This window comes from Rousettus aegyptiacus, unplaced genomic scaffold (genome assembly GCF_014176215.1).
Source record: "Rousettus aegyptiacus isolate mRouAeg1 unplaced genomic scaffold, mRouAeg1.p scaffold_m13_p_2, whole genome shotgun sequence".
In the NCBI taxonomy this organism is placed as follows: domain Eukaryota; kingdom Metazoa; phylum Chordata; class Mammalia; order Chiroptera; family Pteropodidae; genus Rousettus; species Rousettus aegyptiacus.
In genome coordinates this window covers 141,339,768-141,356,261 of record NW_023416295.1, presented here as the reverse complement: position 1 = coordinate 141,356,261, position 16,494 = coordinate 141,339,768, and the positions used below count along the sequence as shown (strand labels likewise).

The 16,494-nt window shown below is 36.3% G+C and overlaps 1 protein-coding gene across 4 annotated transcripts in view; it reads right to left on the bottom strand.

The window, feature by feature from the left end:
• The window catches only part of TMTC1 (transmembrane O-mannosyltransferase targeting cadherins 1), a 228,356-nt gene that overhangs the window by 105,118 nt on the left and 106,744 nt on the right, over nt 1-16,494 (bottom strand). For all 4 annotated transcript variants that reach the window (XM_036236727.1, XM_036236728.1, XM_016152030.2 and 1 more), the window contains one exon: nt 3,051-3,240. In XM_036236727.1, coding sequence (XP_036092620.1) covers nt 3,051-3,240 — 190 coding nt within the window. The remainder of the gene's footprint in view (nt 1-3,050; nt 3,241-16,494) is intronic.

The window sequence follows — 16,494 nt, the reverse complement described above, 5'->3', positions numbered from 1 at the left end:
ATTAAAAAGTCAAATAAGGAGGAAGATGGTGGACTAGGTAAAAGCAGGGTTCATCTCCTCTCAGGATTGCATTGAAATTATAACCAAATTATAAAATAATCAATGTGGAGAATCGCCTGAAGTTCAGCTGATCATGACACCTACATCTGATAATATAAAGGTACCACATCGAAGCTGGTAGGAGAGGCAAAGTCACGAATCAGGCTGGACCTGCACTTGTGGGTGGTAGAGGACCACTGGGAGGGAGAGCAAGGCTGCAGGGGCTCTCCTGGAGGAGAGGGCTGTCCTAGTCTCATCTGAGGGCTCTCCAGCACAGGGTCCCAGCCCAGGGAAGAGGTGATTCCAATAACTCTGACTGTCTGGGGAGCATAGGGGTCTGTGGGAACGCCCCTGATGGCAGCTGGTCTGTGATCTGGGTCTATAGCGGGATTGCCCAGGCACAGAATTTGCAGCAAAACTGAGGCTGTATTGGTTGAACGGACCTTGTCTCCCTGAAATCCCATTTCACTCAAGCCACAAAGTGCCTACAGCCCATTGACAAACAGCCTCTTGTGCCCTGCTTGGCTCTGGGGTTGAGCAGTTAGCACAGGCGACAGACCTTGGCTACTGCTGTCAGTGCATTCCAAAGAAAACAGTTGTGGACAGACCACCACTGCCCGTATGAACTACAATATCTCTTAAACGGATTGCAGGGGTCTGTATTGGCCTGATGGCCTTTGACAAAACTATAAGCATTGAAATAGTCCAATAATGGCATAAAAACAGATAGATACACATTTCTGGGCTATTTCATTACATTGAGATATCCTAGCCAAGAATATCTCAATGTAATAAAATAGCCCAGAAACAAACTCACACTTATATGATCCATCGATCTGACAAAGGAGACAAGAATATACAAGGTATATTGTAAAGAGATGGTAAAGACAGCCTCTTCAATAAGAGATGCTGGGTAAATGGGACAGACAGATGGCCAACAGACATATGAAAAGATGCTCAAGGACAGCAATGAGACAAATACAAATTAAAACCACAATGAGATATCACCTCACACCTGTCAGAATGGCTCTCATCATTAAATCAAAAAACAGCAAGTGTTGGCAAGAATGCAGAGAAAAAGAGCATCCTCATACATTGTTGGTGGGATTACAAATTGATACAACCACTATGAAAAACAGTATGGAGTTTTCTCAAAAAATTTAAAATGGATATACCTTTTGACCTAGCAATTGTACTTCTGGGTATTTACCCAAAGAAACCAAAACAATAATTCATAAAGATCTATGTACTCCAAATATCATGACAGCTCAATTTACAACAGCCAAGATATGGAAGCAACCTAAATGCCTATCAACGGACGATTGGATAAAGAAATTAGGGTTCATATATACAATGGAATATTACTTGGTCATTAACAAAATAAAATCCTATCATTTGCCATGACATAGATGGACCTAGAAGTTATTATGTTGAATGAAATAAGTTAGACGGAGAAAGAGAAATACCTTATGATTTCACTTATATGCAGTATCTAAGGAATAAAAAGAACAAGCTATTTAAAAACAGACTCACATATATAGTGAACAATTTGGTGATGAACAGAGGGGAGAGGGGCTGGGGACTGGGAGAATGGGGTGAAAGGTTAAAGAAGTATAAATTAGTAGTTGATAGCTGGGCACGGGGATGGGGAGCACAGCAGAGGGAATGCAGTTAGCATTAATATGATGGCTAAGTGGAGGGTTAGGGGAGGGAGGGAGCAGTTGGGGGATCATTTTATGAACAATATAGATGTCTAACCAATGTACTGTATACTTGAAACTAATTTAAATAAATTTATATATTTTTTAAAAAGTCAAATAAGTGTAAATACTATTATAACCAGGTAGATTATGTGCCCCTCTTCTGGAGCCCTGGTTGATAACGAGAAAGGATGACAAAAGAAGATTTTGGTAAATTGAAGAAAAACAGATTGTAAGTATGTATACTGCCTCAAAATTATGCCATCCCCAAAATATGGTTAATATTAGCGAAAGAAAAATTTGTATGTCTCAGAAGTCCCTTATTGACTCTAAGCTGCTCTTTTCCTTCAATCCTCATCTCCTACCCTTTACCAACACACATAGAAGCATCTAAACTCTTTTAAAAACCTGATTTCTTTCCTTAGTCTCCTTCTTTTCCACAGCCTGGCCTTATCAATAAAGAAAATCATATAAAACCACCTGACTGTCAACAAAGACAGAGGCCAAATAGAAGAAGTATGTCAGGAAAGGAGAAAAACCTAGGCTTAAACACACACACACACACACACACACACACACACACACACACACACTCATGTCTTTGACATCATTTCATTTGGCTTTACCCTTGATCCACTCTGCTCCAGCTATGCTGGCATGTCTGCTTCCTTGCTGTCCTATGAACATTCTACTACTTTCCTGACACAGGGCTTTGGCACCTGCTTTCCTTCTACTTGAAGTGCTCTTGCCCAAATAGCCACATGGCTCACCCCTTCACTTCTTTCAGGTCTCTGTTCAAAAGGCACTTTATCTGTGAAATCAGCTTTCTTCACAGCCCTTATCAACACAGCATATAAGCTCCATGCAGACAAGACTTTCATTTTTCTCACTACTGAAATCTTAGAAACTAGTAGGCGCTCAATAAATAATAATAATATTAAAGAAAAAAAAATAGTGAGGCTACAGAGACCATATTCTCCCATGAATATAAGCCAGAGTGGCTTTTGCATGACCGAGAGAAGAATCAATCAAAGATGAAAATAAAAGAAATATTTTCCAGGACTCCCTGGATTCTATATCTATATATGTAAACGAAATCATATAATTAAGGTGACTGTGGTCTGTTAACCCCACTAAGGTCTTTAATATACACATTAGGTCCCAGGAAAATTTTAAACACATAAAGTTTTTTAGACGAAAGAGCAGATTCAGTTTAGAACCAGACCTCCTGTTGGAAAAAGAAAAGCATTATTAAGTATGAAGTATGTCTCTTCAAATGCAGAGGGTTCATTTTAATTTCAAGAAAGTTACCTTGAAGGCTGCTAAACAATGAAGGCTCAGTAAGGCCATCACAACTGCCAGAAGGATGGTGGCTAAATTCCGCACATCCCATACGGTCTCTACCAGAGGAATACTGCCGACCTGCCAGTCATAGCTCAGGGTTACAGGGGCGAGCAGAAGCCACATGTTGAAGGCCAGGAGGTAGGAATAGGTAAGGAACCTACAAAGGGAAGAAGAATTGCTGAAACATAATTCAAAATCCATGACATTTTGGAAACATTATTCACTCTGTTTCTATTAAACAGCCATTTCTATACTGTTAACATTAACTTATAGGAAAAGACAAGGTAAGACGGGATGCCATGCATGCCTTTAGTCATTAAATTGATAATTTTGGAATATACCTAAAAGTTCTAGTCATGGTGGTACATGCTAGCCTTTCGATGGTGAACAAGACCTAGTTTCTATGACATATACTTAAAAATGATCATACAAATGAATACATTACAACCTGGCATAAGTGCTATGAAGGAAAAGTTTGATAAAGGTATGACAAATATTACCATCTGGGGTATGATTTCCTGGTGTAAGAGACATTTGAATTGTCCTTTTTTAATACCACTCAGAATCCTGCAGTAGATATGAAAATATTGAATCATTTTTATAACAGACTGATTATCATTTTATAGCAGATTGAACGATATTGAATTATTAAGAAAAAATCAAAATATCTATGGTAGAGAGATAAAGTCTCTTATTCATAAATGAAGAAACTAGCCTTCAAGAGAAGGCAACTATAGCTAGCTGTCCTTGCTAACAGGAATAGTTCAATGGACCTAAGAAGGAGAGTAATGGAAATGAAAATAAGGGAAATAACGTTCTATTTTCTGGCTGTGTCTAGGCACTAAGGTGAAGTGGACGGCATTCTAATGGACTCCCTGTTTCAGGGTAGAGAAAATTGAATTTATTTAAATTGTTTCAGTCAATACAAACTCATTAAGTAGTTCTAGACCCTGGAGAATTTCAGAACTCTCAGCACATACTATTCAAACCTCTGGACCAGGAGACAACCAAACTCTAGCATGGTTCCTAGGAACATAAGGTCATGTTCCTAGGACGACCCCAGCTCCCCATCCTCTCTCCCATTAAAATGCCTGCCTGAGAAAGCTCATCCCTGTCAGAATTTATTGTTTGTTCTAGCTAATACCTGGGGAGCGGCTCCTGACCTCTCTTTCTTAGAACATTTATTTCATAGATCTCACAATTGTGACTATGTATCTCTTACAATTCAGAAGTGTCTTTCTCAAAGACCTGAGAGCCATTGCATTAAAATGTATTATCAAGAAGGACAGAGCATGTCTCCCAGTCTCTGTGAAAAAATAGAATCCTAATTTCAATGCTGCCAGCTCGCAGACTCAGCTAGCCTAATCACATTTACAATGACCCACTCTTTGTAATTTTTTACTTCTCTGACTCGGTTGAGGCCCATTTTAGCCTCCTCTCTCATTCTCCCTTCAAAATGTCCAATAATCACTGCACAAATCAGAATGGTGCTCAACTATTTCCCCTATTGTCAGTATTTACTGAATAAAATCTATTTTCACTGCTTTAACTAATGTCCAGCTGTGTTTACCTTTAACACTTTATGTGGGATTAAACAGAATAATTAGATACATTCTTTGTCTTCAAAGAATGTACTATCCAAAGTGAAAATAAAAGGTTCAGAATTAAAGAAGCACAGTAAGATGAGCACAGTTAGAGTGCAGAATGTGAATAAAAGTTCTCACTTGTTTGTCAGATTCTTTTGGAGGGATTCTTGGCTTGCCAAAGAAGTTAGATGAGAGAACCTCTAAGTTCCTTTCCAGTGTGATGAGTCAAATCACCTTGAATTCCTCTCAGCAAGCAGGCACTAGTTTGGAACATTCTTCCCAGACCTTTCCAAATGATCTCCATCTCTTTCCTTCTATTCCTTCAAGGTTGGCAATGGAAAATTATTCACAACGATCAGGTGAAGCTCAAGGATGGGGATTAATCATTGGCCTGACCCTCAAACCCGAAAGATAAATGGGTTCAAAGAGTGGAGCTATTTCAATGGTGTTTTTTAATACTCTCCTCTCTGTTGTTATTTTTAATAAAATTTAATGCGCCAATAATGTAGTATATACTGAAATATTGATGAAATACAAGCTTTGTTATTTAACAAAAATTAAAACAAAAAGAATTGCCATATCTCTTTTAGGTTTGGATCTGAGAACTGTCTCAGGAGAATGCCAACTCTATAGAAAGGTGCTTGGGTCACTTTGGGCTCTTTTTTCTCACAGAGCTTCTAAGCTGATGCTACCGACTTAGCTCAGTAAGATTCTCTGTGACTTAGCTTTGAAGAAGAAGGCCGAACTGTCAAACTTAGCAGGAAAATCACACAGCTCTGTGGCTCAGTTATACTCCAACTCTTAAAAATTGCTTTTAAAAATACTATTCTCATCTTGACATAATAGCTATAAGCAATGCTTATAAATGGCAGCTAAAATTATTAGGTGAAAAGCGATGGAGTACTTTTTAATGGATGGGTCAGGCTAAATCAAATGCCTAGAACTTACTGATCAATTTTAATATCACAGAAAGAGAGACCAACAGCCAGATGTCCTCCTGATGGATATACATAGCACCATCTATGAAGTAGTTTTGCCAAAAAAAAAAAAATATTAAACTAGAATAGGGTCAAGTTCTTTAATACCAGTTTACCTCAAACATAGAAAACACCAAAATACGCTAAAGACACCACAGGGGTGCAATGTGGAAAATGCAGGATATTGCAAATTCCAAAGAACAAATGATGGCAGTTTCTTCAACAAATGAGGAGCAGAGAGAGACAGAGGAAGGGAGGGTGGTAGAAAGAAGAAGGCACCTATATATTAAAAGAGACCTAAAGGCATATCAAACAAAGTGCGGATTTTGTGTGGATGCTAATTCAGACAACTATTAAACATAACCACTTATGAGACAGAAAAATTAAAATGTTGATTGGATATATGATACTAGAAAGTCATGGTTAATATTTAAAGTGTGATAATCATATCGTGGTTATATTTTTAAAGGTCTTCATCTTTTAGAAATAGATACTAAAATATATGCATATGAAATGAGATGGCATCTGTGATTTGCTTCAGAAATGGTAGACTGGAAACAAGGGGGAAGAAGTAGGTGGGGATATGAATGAAAGAAGATTGGCCACGAGTTATAATTGTTGAAACTGGATATGGGTTTGGAGAGGGAGGTTCTTTATGCCATTTTCTCTACTTTTGTACATATTTGATATTTTCTATAATAAAAACTATTTTTAGTGGAAAATAGTGGAAAAGGCAACAGAACTGCAGTAAGAATACTTTCTTATGTCTAGCTGCATCTTAACCATGGAACAGCTGCAAACACTATACTGAAATATTTATTTTATTTTTTTAAATGCCAGTTTATTTTTTTCATACTGTATATACATAATTTTTTAAAAACATTTTATTTTTTTTATTTTTCCCTCTCTGTTGTCCTCCCTCCTCTCTTCTGGTACAAAATCTTTATGTTAATATTAAGCTCACATTTTGGTCTTGCTATGCAAGTTGTCCTCAGTTATATATATATATACTTGTAACACACTATACTGATGAAAAAGCAAATATAAAGAATGATATTTTTTTAAAAAGTTACAATCACAATGTACTAGGAAGGTCAAAACTATTAACTTATTCCAAGACTACTAACTCACTCCTTTAAATACATGTGTATTATCTCCATAAACTCGAGACATCACCTACCTTCTAGTACATGTGAATTCAGATTAATGTTGCTACTAAACTCCTTAAGTACTACTTGAAATAGTGAAAGAGCATTGGAAAATTTTTGCAAATTTAAACATAAAGAAGCCTTGGAATGATGCTAAATGCTAATTACATTTTAGGGGCTTAGTCGAGCCAGCTGTAATCAGCAACTACAGTATTTCTTTTTAACTCATTGACTATGAATTACATTTCAAACTCATCATCTTGTTTATTTCTGCTAAAATTTCAGAAATGAAATAATATGTTGAACATCTCTGCCCTTCTGGGTTCTCTTTTTTAAAGCAGGAACGAAACCAAAATGAATTGTTTAACAATTTTCTATCATGAATTCTGCTAATAGGGGAAAGCCACTAGAAAGCTTATCAACGAAATGGGAATATATAGCATAGGAAGCCAGGAATTCAGCTTAAATGATTTAGTCATGTATTTTCATTGATAAGCCAGGAAATACAAAAAAGGGAAAAGGAAGAAGAGGCTGTGGGGGAATTATGCATCATATAGCACCTGATAAAACTGGGTGGCTCTTTAAATCTAAATCTTCATTTTTATAAAAAAAAAAATAGAGTGTGTTAAGTGCAAAAATATACATAGATTTTGTCCTTTGCCTTTGAGAAAAACCTTTCTGGCTAAGAAATAAGTTAAGACTAACACATTTCCTTGTTCTAGAAAGATGCCTAAGATAGGTACATATGAAAAAGTCACTACTACAAGCAGAAATATACAGCACTTGCTTGTTTTATATAAAATTGTTACTGCTCAAAGGTTCCTTCACCAAAAATAACTCCTTCGTTATTTCATAAAAACAGGATATTGAGTTGACTCAACATTGTCTCCTCTTGGAAAAGACATTAGCTAAACTGTCAGTGTACCAGCCTCAGTGTAAACTCCTCTTACTGGCCTCAGCAGAGTGCCCCACCCTGTCCCAATTCTGCCTCTACCCACTAGTTTCGGTCACCTGTCCTTCCCCTCCTTAGGCTGTCCCCTATTTTTGATTCCTGAATTACCACTGATGCTTTGAAATGGTCTCCACAGTCTCACTGTGTCACGGCAATAATGAAATGTCTTCTCCAGGCATAACCTGCTTATATCATCACTAACACCTTCTCTTCTTGCCTATCACCTTCCCCAGGACTAGCCAAAGAAAGCTACTTCCTATACTACCCTTCTCCTAAAGCAGGAAATCCTTGCAAGGATTCAATAATGGTACTGTGTACTTTTCTAGGTACTGCTGGGTAATAAGATCTAGTCCCCTACCCTCTAGAAGAGCATTTTCACAGTAATGGTAGCGAGAACACATACACACATTATACAGTTGGATGAAAGTAAAATATAAACATCAAATTTCAATGGAGTTCTAAGAAATAATAGGTTGACGAAAATGGAGGATTAAGGGATGACACCCTAGAATCTATGCAGAATTTAAATAGGTGGAAATATGAGGGAGAGAGTCCAAGCTGAGCCACGAAATAAAAATGGCTTCAAATTATAAACGAACATGAGCCTTTCTGAGAACAATGAAGAATATGTATAGGTCATATCAGAGTACAGGATTTAAAATGTGTAATATAAACAAATTTCAAATGACTCTTGCTAAAATGTCTAAAATGAAAAATACCATTTCAAATGTCGATAAGGATATGGAGAAACTGGAACTGTGAAACACTACCATAAATTGATTAAACCACTTTGGAGGACTGCAAGCAGTTTCATGAAAGCATAATAAATGCATACTTCATGAACTAGCAATCCTACTCCTAAGTTTATACCCAATAGCATTGCATGCCTATGTTCACCATTTATAGCATTGTTCATAGCAGCACTATTCTTAATAGTTCAAAACTGAAACAACCTAGATGTGCATCTACAAAAAAATGAACACATACACTGTAGTATATCCATTCAGTGGAAATCTATTCGGTAATAAGAATGAATGCAACATGGATGAACGGCGTAATGTGGAACAAAAACAGCAGACATGAGAGAAAAGAAAATCAAAGAAAACCATCGAAAAACAAGGATGGGGTGACTGGAAGCAGGACCTGACCATCAGGACTCAGAGATGGAGCCGAAAGCTACAAAGCAATCTCAATTGACTGGATGGTGTAGAAAATGGTCTACTGTCCTCATCCTTTTGCACTTTCAGAGCAACAGAGTAGAAGGTGCCAGACAATGCTGTGGCCCTCTCAGGGGCGTTCAAAGGCCATGGCCCTTCAGTGGCAATGAACGCTTGCTACTTCGGCACCTAGGAGTAGAGATGGCAAGGTTGCTTCCAAACAGGAAAAGAAATCCAAATGACTCTCTAGCCAGCTTCTCATTTGCATTTTGTTTTTAAAGTTCTTCTGGATGATAAAAACCGTTGGTCTAATCAAACCATCTCAAATAAAGGCAGGGTTATTTATAAAATTCCTGTAAGAATCTGAAGTCATGAAAACAAGAGTAAAACCAGGCTTCTTAGTAAAATTAAGTAACTACAGAAAAGAAGGCAGCACCCTCTCTTTGGGCCTCAGGCCTTCCTCACAGCTGTTCTGTTTCTCTTAGAAGAGGCTCCATTCTCCTCTCTGCTCTGGGGCTTCTCTTCAGGATTTGCACAACTGAGGCTGGACCATGGCCATCAGGGCTGCCCCCGCCTCTCTCCCTTTCTCTTGTCTTCAAACACCTGTCACTCTAGTCTTCACTCCCAATTAATCACCTCACTCACAGGTTTCAAGTTCCTGACAGCAGCACTTTATTAGCTCACCTCATCTTCTGGAATCACTGAACTCCAACTCCTGATCCTTCAGCTCTCAGTGAAGATGTCTTGTGTATAATTATTTCCTCATCACCTAGCTCTTTAAATGGATGGATGCTATGGATTTTAAGAGATTAATCTCATATTAAAATAATGCTTAAAAATCCGGAAATATTTGAGTTTCAAATTTTATACTTTTATTTTGATTTGAAGCAACCATATAGTTTTCTGCAGTCCAACGAAAGAGAACTGCCAGGTTCTCAGTTGTCCAGGCATGGAGCTGAAGGGCACCGACTGAAGGTTCCTCTTTTGCGTAGCTTCTCTCAGCACCTAGTTCCATGCCAGCTTGTGGCACACAATCAGATAGTGAAGAATGTCTGAGTAGAGACACTCCCCCTCATGTGTCGCACAAGCATCATTATAAAGCTATGCCAGGCTTATTTTTTTTCTTATTTTGCATTAAACTCCAATAAATATCGTTTAAATGAGAACTCTTGTTACCATGGATAAACTATAAAAAGAATCTGAAATGTCATTAAGTCTCCCTGGCCTTTTTAATGTGCCATTAATACAGTTATCTTTTTAACAGAGATAGTGTCATCCAAGTAGAAGAAATAAATTTCAATATATAAGACTGTCAGTAACAACTTCTTACCCATATAGCTTTTAAAAAGCAAATAACACCTTCCACTAAGTAAATACTTGGTTCATTTCTTATCTAGGGTCTGTTTCTTTCCATAAAGCTTTTTGCATCTTCATTTCAAAGCAACATACTTCCGCTCATGGAGCTTTAGCTTCCACTGGGCACACACGTACTGACTGCTTACTATGCATCAGGCATAGGTTTCCACATTTCCACACAAGGATCCTGTTGCTATACTAATGAACTACATCCAAGGACATTAAAAACTCTTAAAACATGTCCAGTATTTTCCAGCTCACAAAGTATTTGCATATAAGGATGATCTGATCTCAACGCGATCTCTATGAAGTGGGTATTACCCTCATTTTTGCAGTAAGGGAAATAGCCTTAAGGAGGCTGCGACTTGCTCAGTGTCCCACTACAAGCTCGCAGCAGAGTTTGCACACAGGACAGGGTTTCCTGATTAATGTAGAAAACTGAAAGGAAATATAATGGATCAAATATTGATATTTCATGGAGAAGTACTGGCCTAAGACTCCAACTTATTCTTTGAACAGTGCAACCCAGATGTACTTGAGACTTTACATTTAAAAAAAAAAACACAAAAAACCTTTAGTTTTTGATTAAAGTAGGACCGACAGAAACTTAACACCAGTGTGTAATCTTCTGTACAGCACAATAAACAGATGATTGCACTGATTAAAATGTATGTTAGAGCACCACACAGCAAGAAATAGAATCCTTAAATAAAAGACTTGGGCTTGGCATTTTATTCATTATGAAAAGCAATTTTTGCCTTTCTGTTTCAACGTTGGCAAAAAATTTAAGACTTGCTTCTTTCATTTTTATCAGCTTCTCAGGGATTTAAGATTGTAATAGAAACACAGTACGTAGAGTTGAAGAATTACAGTTTTCTTCAAAAAGTAAATTATCAATAACTGATCCAGATCAACATTTTCCAACAACTGATCCTTAGTCTAGAGATAGAATTTGCTCCCTCCACGAACTCCCTCCCCTTTCCCTCATTCTCAGGGTCCAAGACAAATTAGACAAATTACAATTACATAGTGGTATTTCAGTTGGGAAAACTATACTCATGAACCTTGATAACCTCTTTCATCCTTTCCTACTATTCAATAAACATAAAACAAAATCCATAATAGGGACAATAGCCCCCTTGTAGAGAGCTCTTCAGCCACAGAGGACACAGTTTTAACCTGAAGATTTCAAAAAGGGTGACACAAACTGCCCTCCAAAGATGCTTAGGTGGCTGGTCAAATAAAAATTTTTCTCACTCATCCTTGTGATCTATTCAATCAGAATCTCTGAGATATGAAAAAGGAAATCTTTATTTTTAACATTCTTTCCTGAGTGACTCTGATATTCACTCTAGTTCGATAACCACTGCTGTAAAAATCAGAATAACTTCATTTTCATTTCAAAGAAACACACATATGGAAGACCTAACACAAGGCTCTGCCAGTTGCTAAAGCAAGAGCAGAACAGTTCATTTTGCACAAATCTCTTTAAACATACCACACATTTATTTAAAAGAATGATTTAAATTTTAAGTCTATTAGTTGAGAGTTTATTATGAGATAGCCCTCATATTAGGGGCTTTAAGAACTATGAATATTAGAAACACAAAGTACCTTAAGGTTTTGTGCTCAACTATCAACTGAAAATGGAAAGACAAAAAGAGAAGTTTCTTTAGAAGGAAGGTGTTGAGTTCCATCTTAATATTGTTTCACATCATAGATGTTTTCCTACAAAGTAATACAAGCCTTTGTCTGTATTTCGAACATCAGAACAGATCTACCCACTTCAGCAAATACATGCTACCTGCTTATCCGACACCACAGCTCATGAAAAAAACATGATGCTGATAGAAGGACTCTATATTCTTTCACCGTAAATCCTATTTTATCTATTTCCTAGATTCGAAAAATAACCATTTTCAATATTATAAAAGCAATACTTCTTCCGTCAAGTATATACTGCTTTACATTCTGTCCCTTTCAAATCTTATAAGATGGAAAACCAATTACTAGGCAGCAGAGAGGGGTTTTAATAGTGAAAATATCATGTTATCTCTTCTGCAGTCTCTAGCACTATGCAGAAGCCATACTTAAGTTGGGTTTTTGTTTTTATTTTTAATTCAATATTTGCAAGATTGAATGCCAAAGTATCACTTTTCTAAAAAGACATATAAACAGATGAGTAAATCCTGGGCTAAATGACAATTCTCTGACAGGACAAGTTGCACATAAATCTATTCCATAACTTCTCAAATGCAAGTCCACCGAAACCAGAGAAGCAGAATCTTTGGGCATTGGAATCCAGAATTTTGTTTGGCTTATACAGTCAGGCCTAGGGGAACTTGCTTGTCAAGGAAACTTGTGCAATTAAAATACATCTCTCTAACTTCTAATTACACTTTTCTTCTCAAGGCAAACATAGAAACATTGACAATTCAATGTCATGTCATTCAATTGATCCACGCAATCTTAATAACAGATTGGAAAGTTATTGAGCAGTCATATAGAATTACTGACAGCTAATACAACCTAAATGTTTGAATTACAATAAAAAGGTAAAAGATTAAAGGCCTGTTACCAGTGTATCCTGAATAATGCTCACCCCCCAAAATCTGTATCGATCTACTTGTGTGATTTGACATGCCCAGTGGTCAAGAATAAGAAGTCAAATTCTAAATGGGCTTCTAAACTGTTGTTAAGAAAAACTGTATCAAAACACAATTCAAAAATATTAAAAGCATAATCTTCATACAAATATACAGTGAAAACTAAAGGTTTATATAACTTATTAATAAGGGAACCAGAAACTTGACAAAGCTGGTGAAACTGTGAGAGAATATGAATTAAGTGAAGCCTTCTTAGATATAACAACAAAAGCACAAGCAACAACAATAAAAAAATTAATTGGACTTTACCAAAATTAAAAACTTCTCTGCTTTAAAGGACACCATCAAAAAAAAAAAAAAAGGAAACAACACAGAAAAAGGTAGAAAATGTTTACAAATTATATACTTAATAAGGAACACATCTAGAACATATAAAGAACTGTTACAATGCAATAATAAAATGAGGAATAACCCAATTAAAAACTGGACAAAGGATCTGAATTGACATATCTCCAAAGATACAGGAATGGCCAATATGCACATGAAAAGGTGTTCAACATCATTAGCCATCAGGGAAATGTAAATCAAAACCACAATGAGACGCCATTTCATACACACTCATATGGCTATAATTAAAATAAATAAACAAACAAGATTGTCAGAAAGACAAGTGTTAGTGAGGATGTGGAGAAACTAGAACCATCATACACTGCTGGTAGAAATGTAAACTGGTGTAGCTATTTTGGTAAACAGTTCCTCAGAAAAGTAAAATATAGAGTTAACATATATGACCCAGCAGTTTCAGTCCTAGGTACATATACGAGAGAAATGAAAACACACATTCAGACAAAAACTTGTCCATAAATGTTCACAGCAGCATTATTGATGATAGCCAAAAAGTGGAAACAATCCAAATGTCCATCAACAGATGAATGGAAAAACAAAAAGTGGTATAACCACACAATGGCATACTACCGGGGAATAAAAAAGAACGAAGTATTGACATATGCTACAATATGAATGAATCTTGAACACATTATGCTAAGTAAAAGAAGGCAGTGAACAAAAGACCATGTATTATATGATTCCACTTATATGACATGCCCAGAATAGGTAACGTTATAGAGACAAAGAGTGGATCAATAGTTGCTTAGGGCTGAGGGACTGGGGTAAAATGGGGAGCGACTGCTAACGGATGAAAGGTTTCTTTTGGGGGTGATGAAAATGTTCTAAAATTGATTGTGATAATGGCTGCACAACTCTGTGAGCATACTAAAAACCACTGAATTGTACACTCTAATAAGTGAACTGCATGGCATGCAAATTATATCTCAACAAATCTGTTATTTTATATACATATGTACAGTGAATATACATAAAAATAAATTTACATATACATATATAAATATGTAAATTTAGTTTGAAAAAACTGAGGTTTTCATCGTTATTAAAAAGAGAATGAGATTGGCAAATTAGATACAAATTTGTTCAATGACCGGCAAGGTAAAGAAGCTGTAACATTTGAAGTTTTATTTTCTACTAGAGAAAAAAGAAATAATCACACTAACCTTAATTCAATGTTAAATTCTAAGTTGACAGAGTTGTAATGTATCGTCAATGTAAATTACAAGTTAACCAAAGTTGCATTCTGCTAGGTTTGTTCAATAACGCCCTACATTACAGTGAATGTCATACCATCAACCACCTTTTGTCTTAGTCTCGCATCTTAGATAATCTTTCTTAACAAAAGTTTCTCATGAGCATAGCACAATGATTTTGTACCTCAGTTTTGTTAAACAGGAAATGACTGGGTATCTCATCCTAGCTAAACACATGGAAATACATAATGTAAAAGAGAAGAAATTTCAGGACTAAAGTCACAAGAAATCATATGAAACAAAGGGATACTTGACGAAGATACGCTTAAAAGCTATTAAGATTTTTTAAACTACATGTAGTTAATAACTACAGCAATTATTAAAGGGAGAGAAAGCTAATCTGAAAACTCCCACTTGATAACAGAATAATTTATTATACATACTCTTAAAGAAGATATGGTACTTGCAAGACAGAAGCAAAGATGCTATTAAAACTGTCTGAAGTTTGTAAATCCAGTAAAAGAGATAGAACATTAATTAGACCAAGTGACATAGCTGAATGATAAACCTATGATTAACAGAGACTCAAAGAAGCAACCGAATCATAGATAAATTGCATAGCCGATGAGAAAAAAAGTAAAAAACAACAGAACTAGGAAAGAAACCAAGGAAATCCAATTTAAGAATCACCAGTGTACCAGAGGTCAAGTAATTATGCAGAGAGTAGAAACCTTACTCAGGAAAGGAATTAAAGACAATTTTTTAGATGCTCAAAAAGAGTACATTATAATGCAGCTACTTTAGAGAAATGTAAAAAGCCATTTAAAACAACTATCACTGAAATGTCTTTGGGTATCTATGTATTTTAAATATGAAATACAGGAATAAAAAGATTTTTTAAATAAAAGATAGGAAGAATATAAAGGTGTAATGGGATATTCTATTCTATTACTTTATATTGATGGAATTGTCTGAGAATAGTCACTTAGATTGGCTTATAGCAGAAAGTGCTGGATTTAATGTGTACCACCCCTCTGAAAAAGTACGCATATGCCTTGGAAGTGAAAGGAAGAACCTGGCAAATGACTGGGCCAAAGTCTTAATTTTGCCAGAGGTTCCCTCAAAGAAGTTTCTGCAGCCACCAGCAGGGATAACAATGCAACCTAATCCCCTTGGCAACTAAGAAGCTACAGAGAAGAGAGCAGGGAGTCAGACCAAAGGCCCTTGTCCTGACACTAAGGCCTTGAGGCAGGCACTTGTTTACAGATGACAAATGCGAATGAAATAATTGGTTAGGGAGTTGAGAGTTGTCTGTTTTTCTCACCCATCTGTCTCTTTTGACTTTGCATCTTGGTAGCCCGGGGAACAGGCTGCATCTATAAAGATTAGGAATGAATGATCAAATTCAGGAGACAAGAAAGCCTGGAGTGGAACCAACCCAAAGCTAAAGGAAGTAGAACCATTAAGCAAGAGCAGGATCTGGCAAAGCTGGTTTTTCTCTTAAAAGCAGAAAGTAGCTATTTAAGGAGCTACAGAAACCAAAACAGTTTATCAATGAGCTAAAAATGTCCAGAAAAAGGGCCCTGGAGATTTTGAAAGCCAGTGAAAGATACCTATAAAGGACAAGGAGATTGCAGCATTAAAAAAAGCTAAGTTAGAGATGTCAAGCTTAATTAAATGATTAATTAAGGAACTTTTTGAAAAATATAGGCTATAAGCAACAATTTGTAAGGCTCTAGACTGCCTCAAAGGAATAAGCCAACACTAGGGGTTGGATACCATATGATTTCTGAAGGCGTATTGAAAATTTTTTAATTCACATATTGCTGTAAGTAATGAAAACAATTGTGACATAATACCGATTATAGAAATGAGTTAATCAAATGGGAAGATATCCTTTTTGACTGGGAAACAGTCTTTAAAGAAAGGAAGAAAAGACTAGGAACAATAAAGAAAAATACACAAGGCAAAAAAAGTAAAAATCTATCAATTAAAACATAAGGTAAATGAGTGAAATAAAGCAAAGATTAC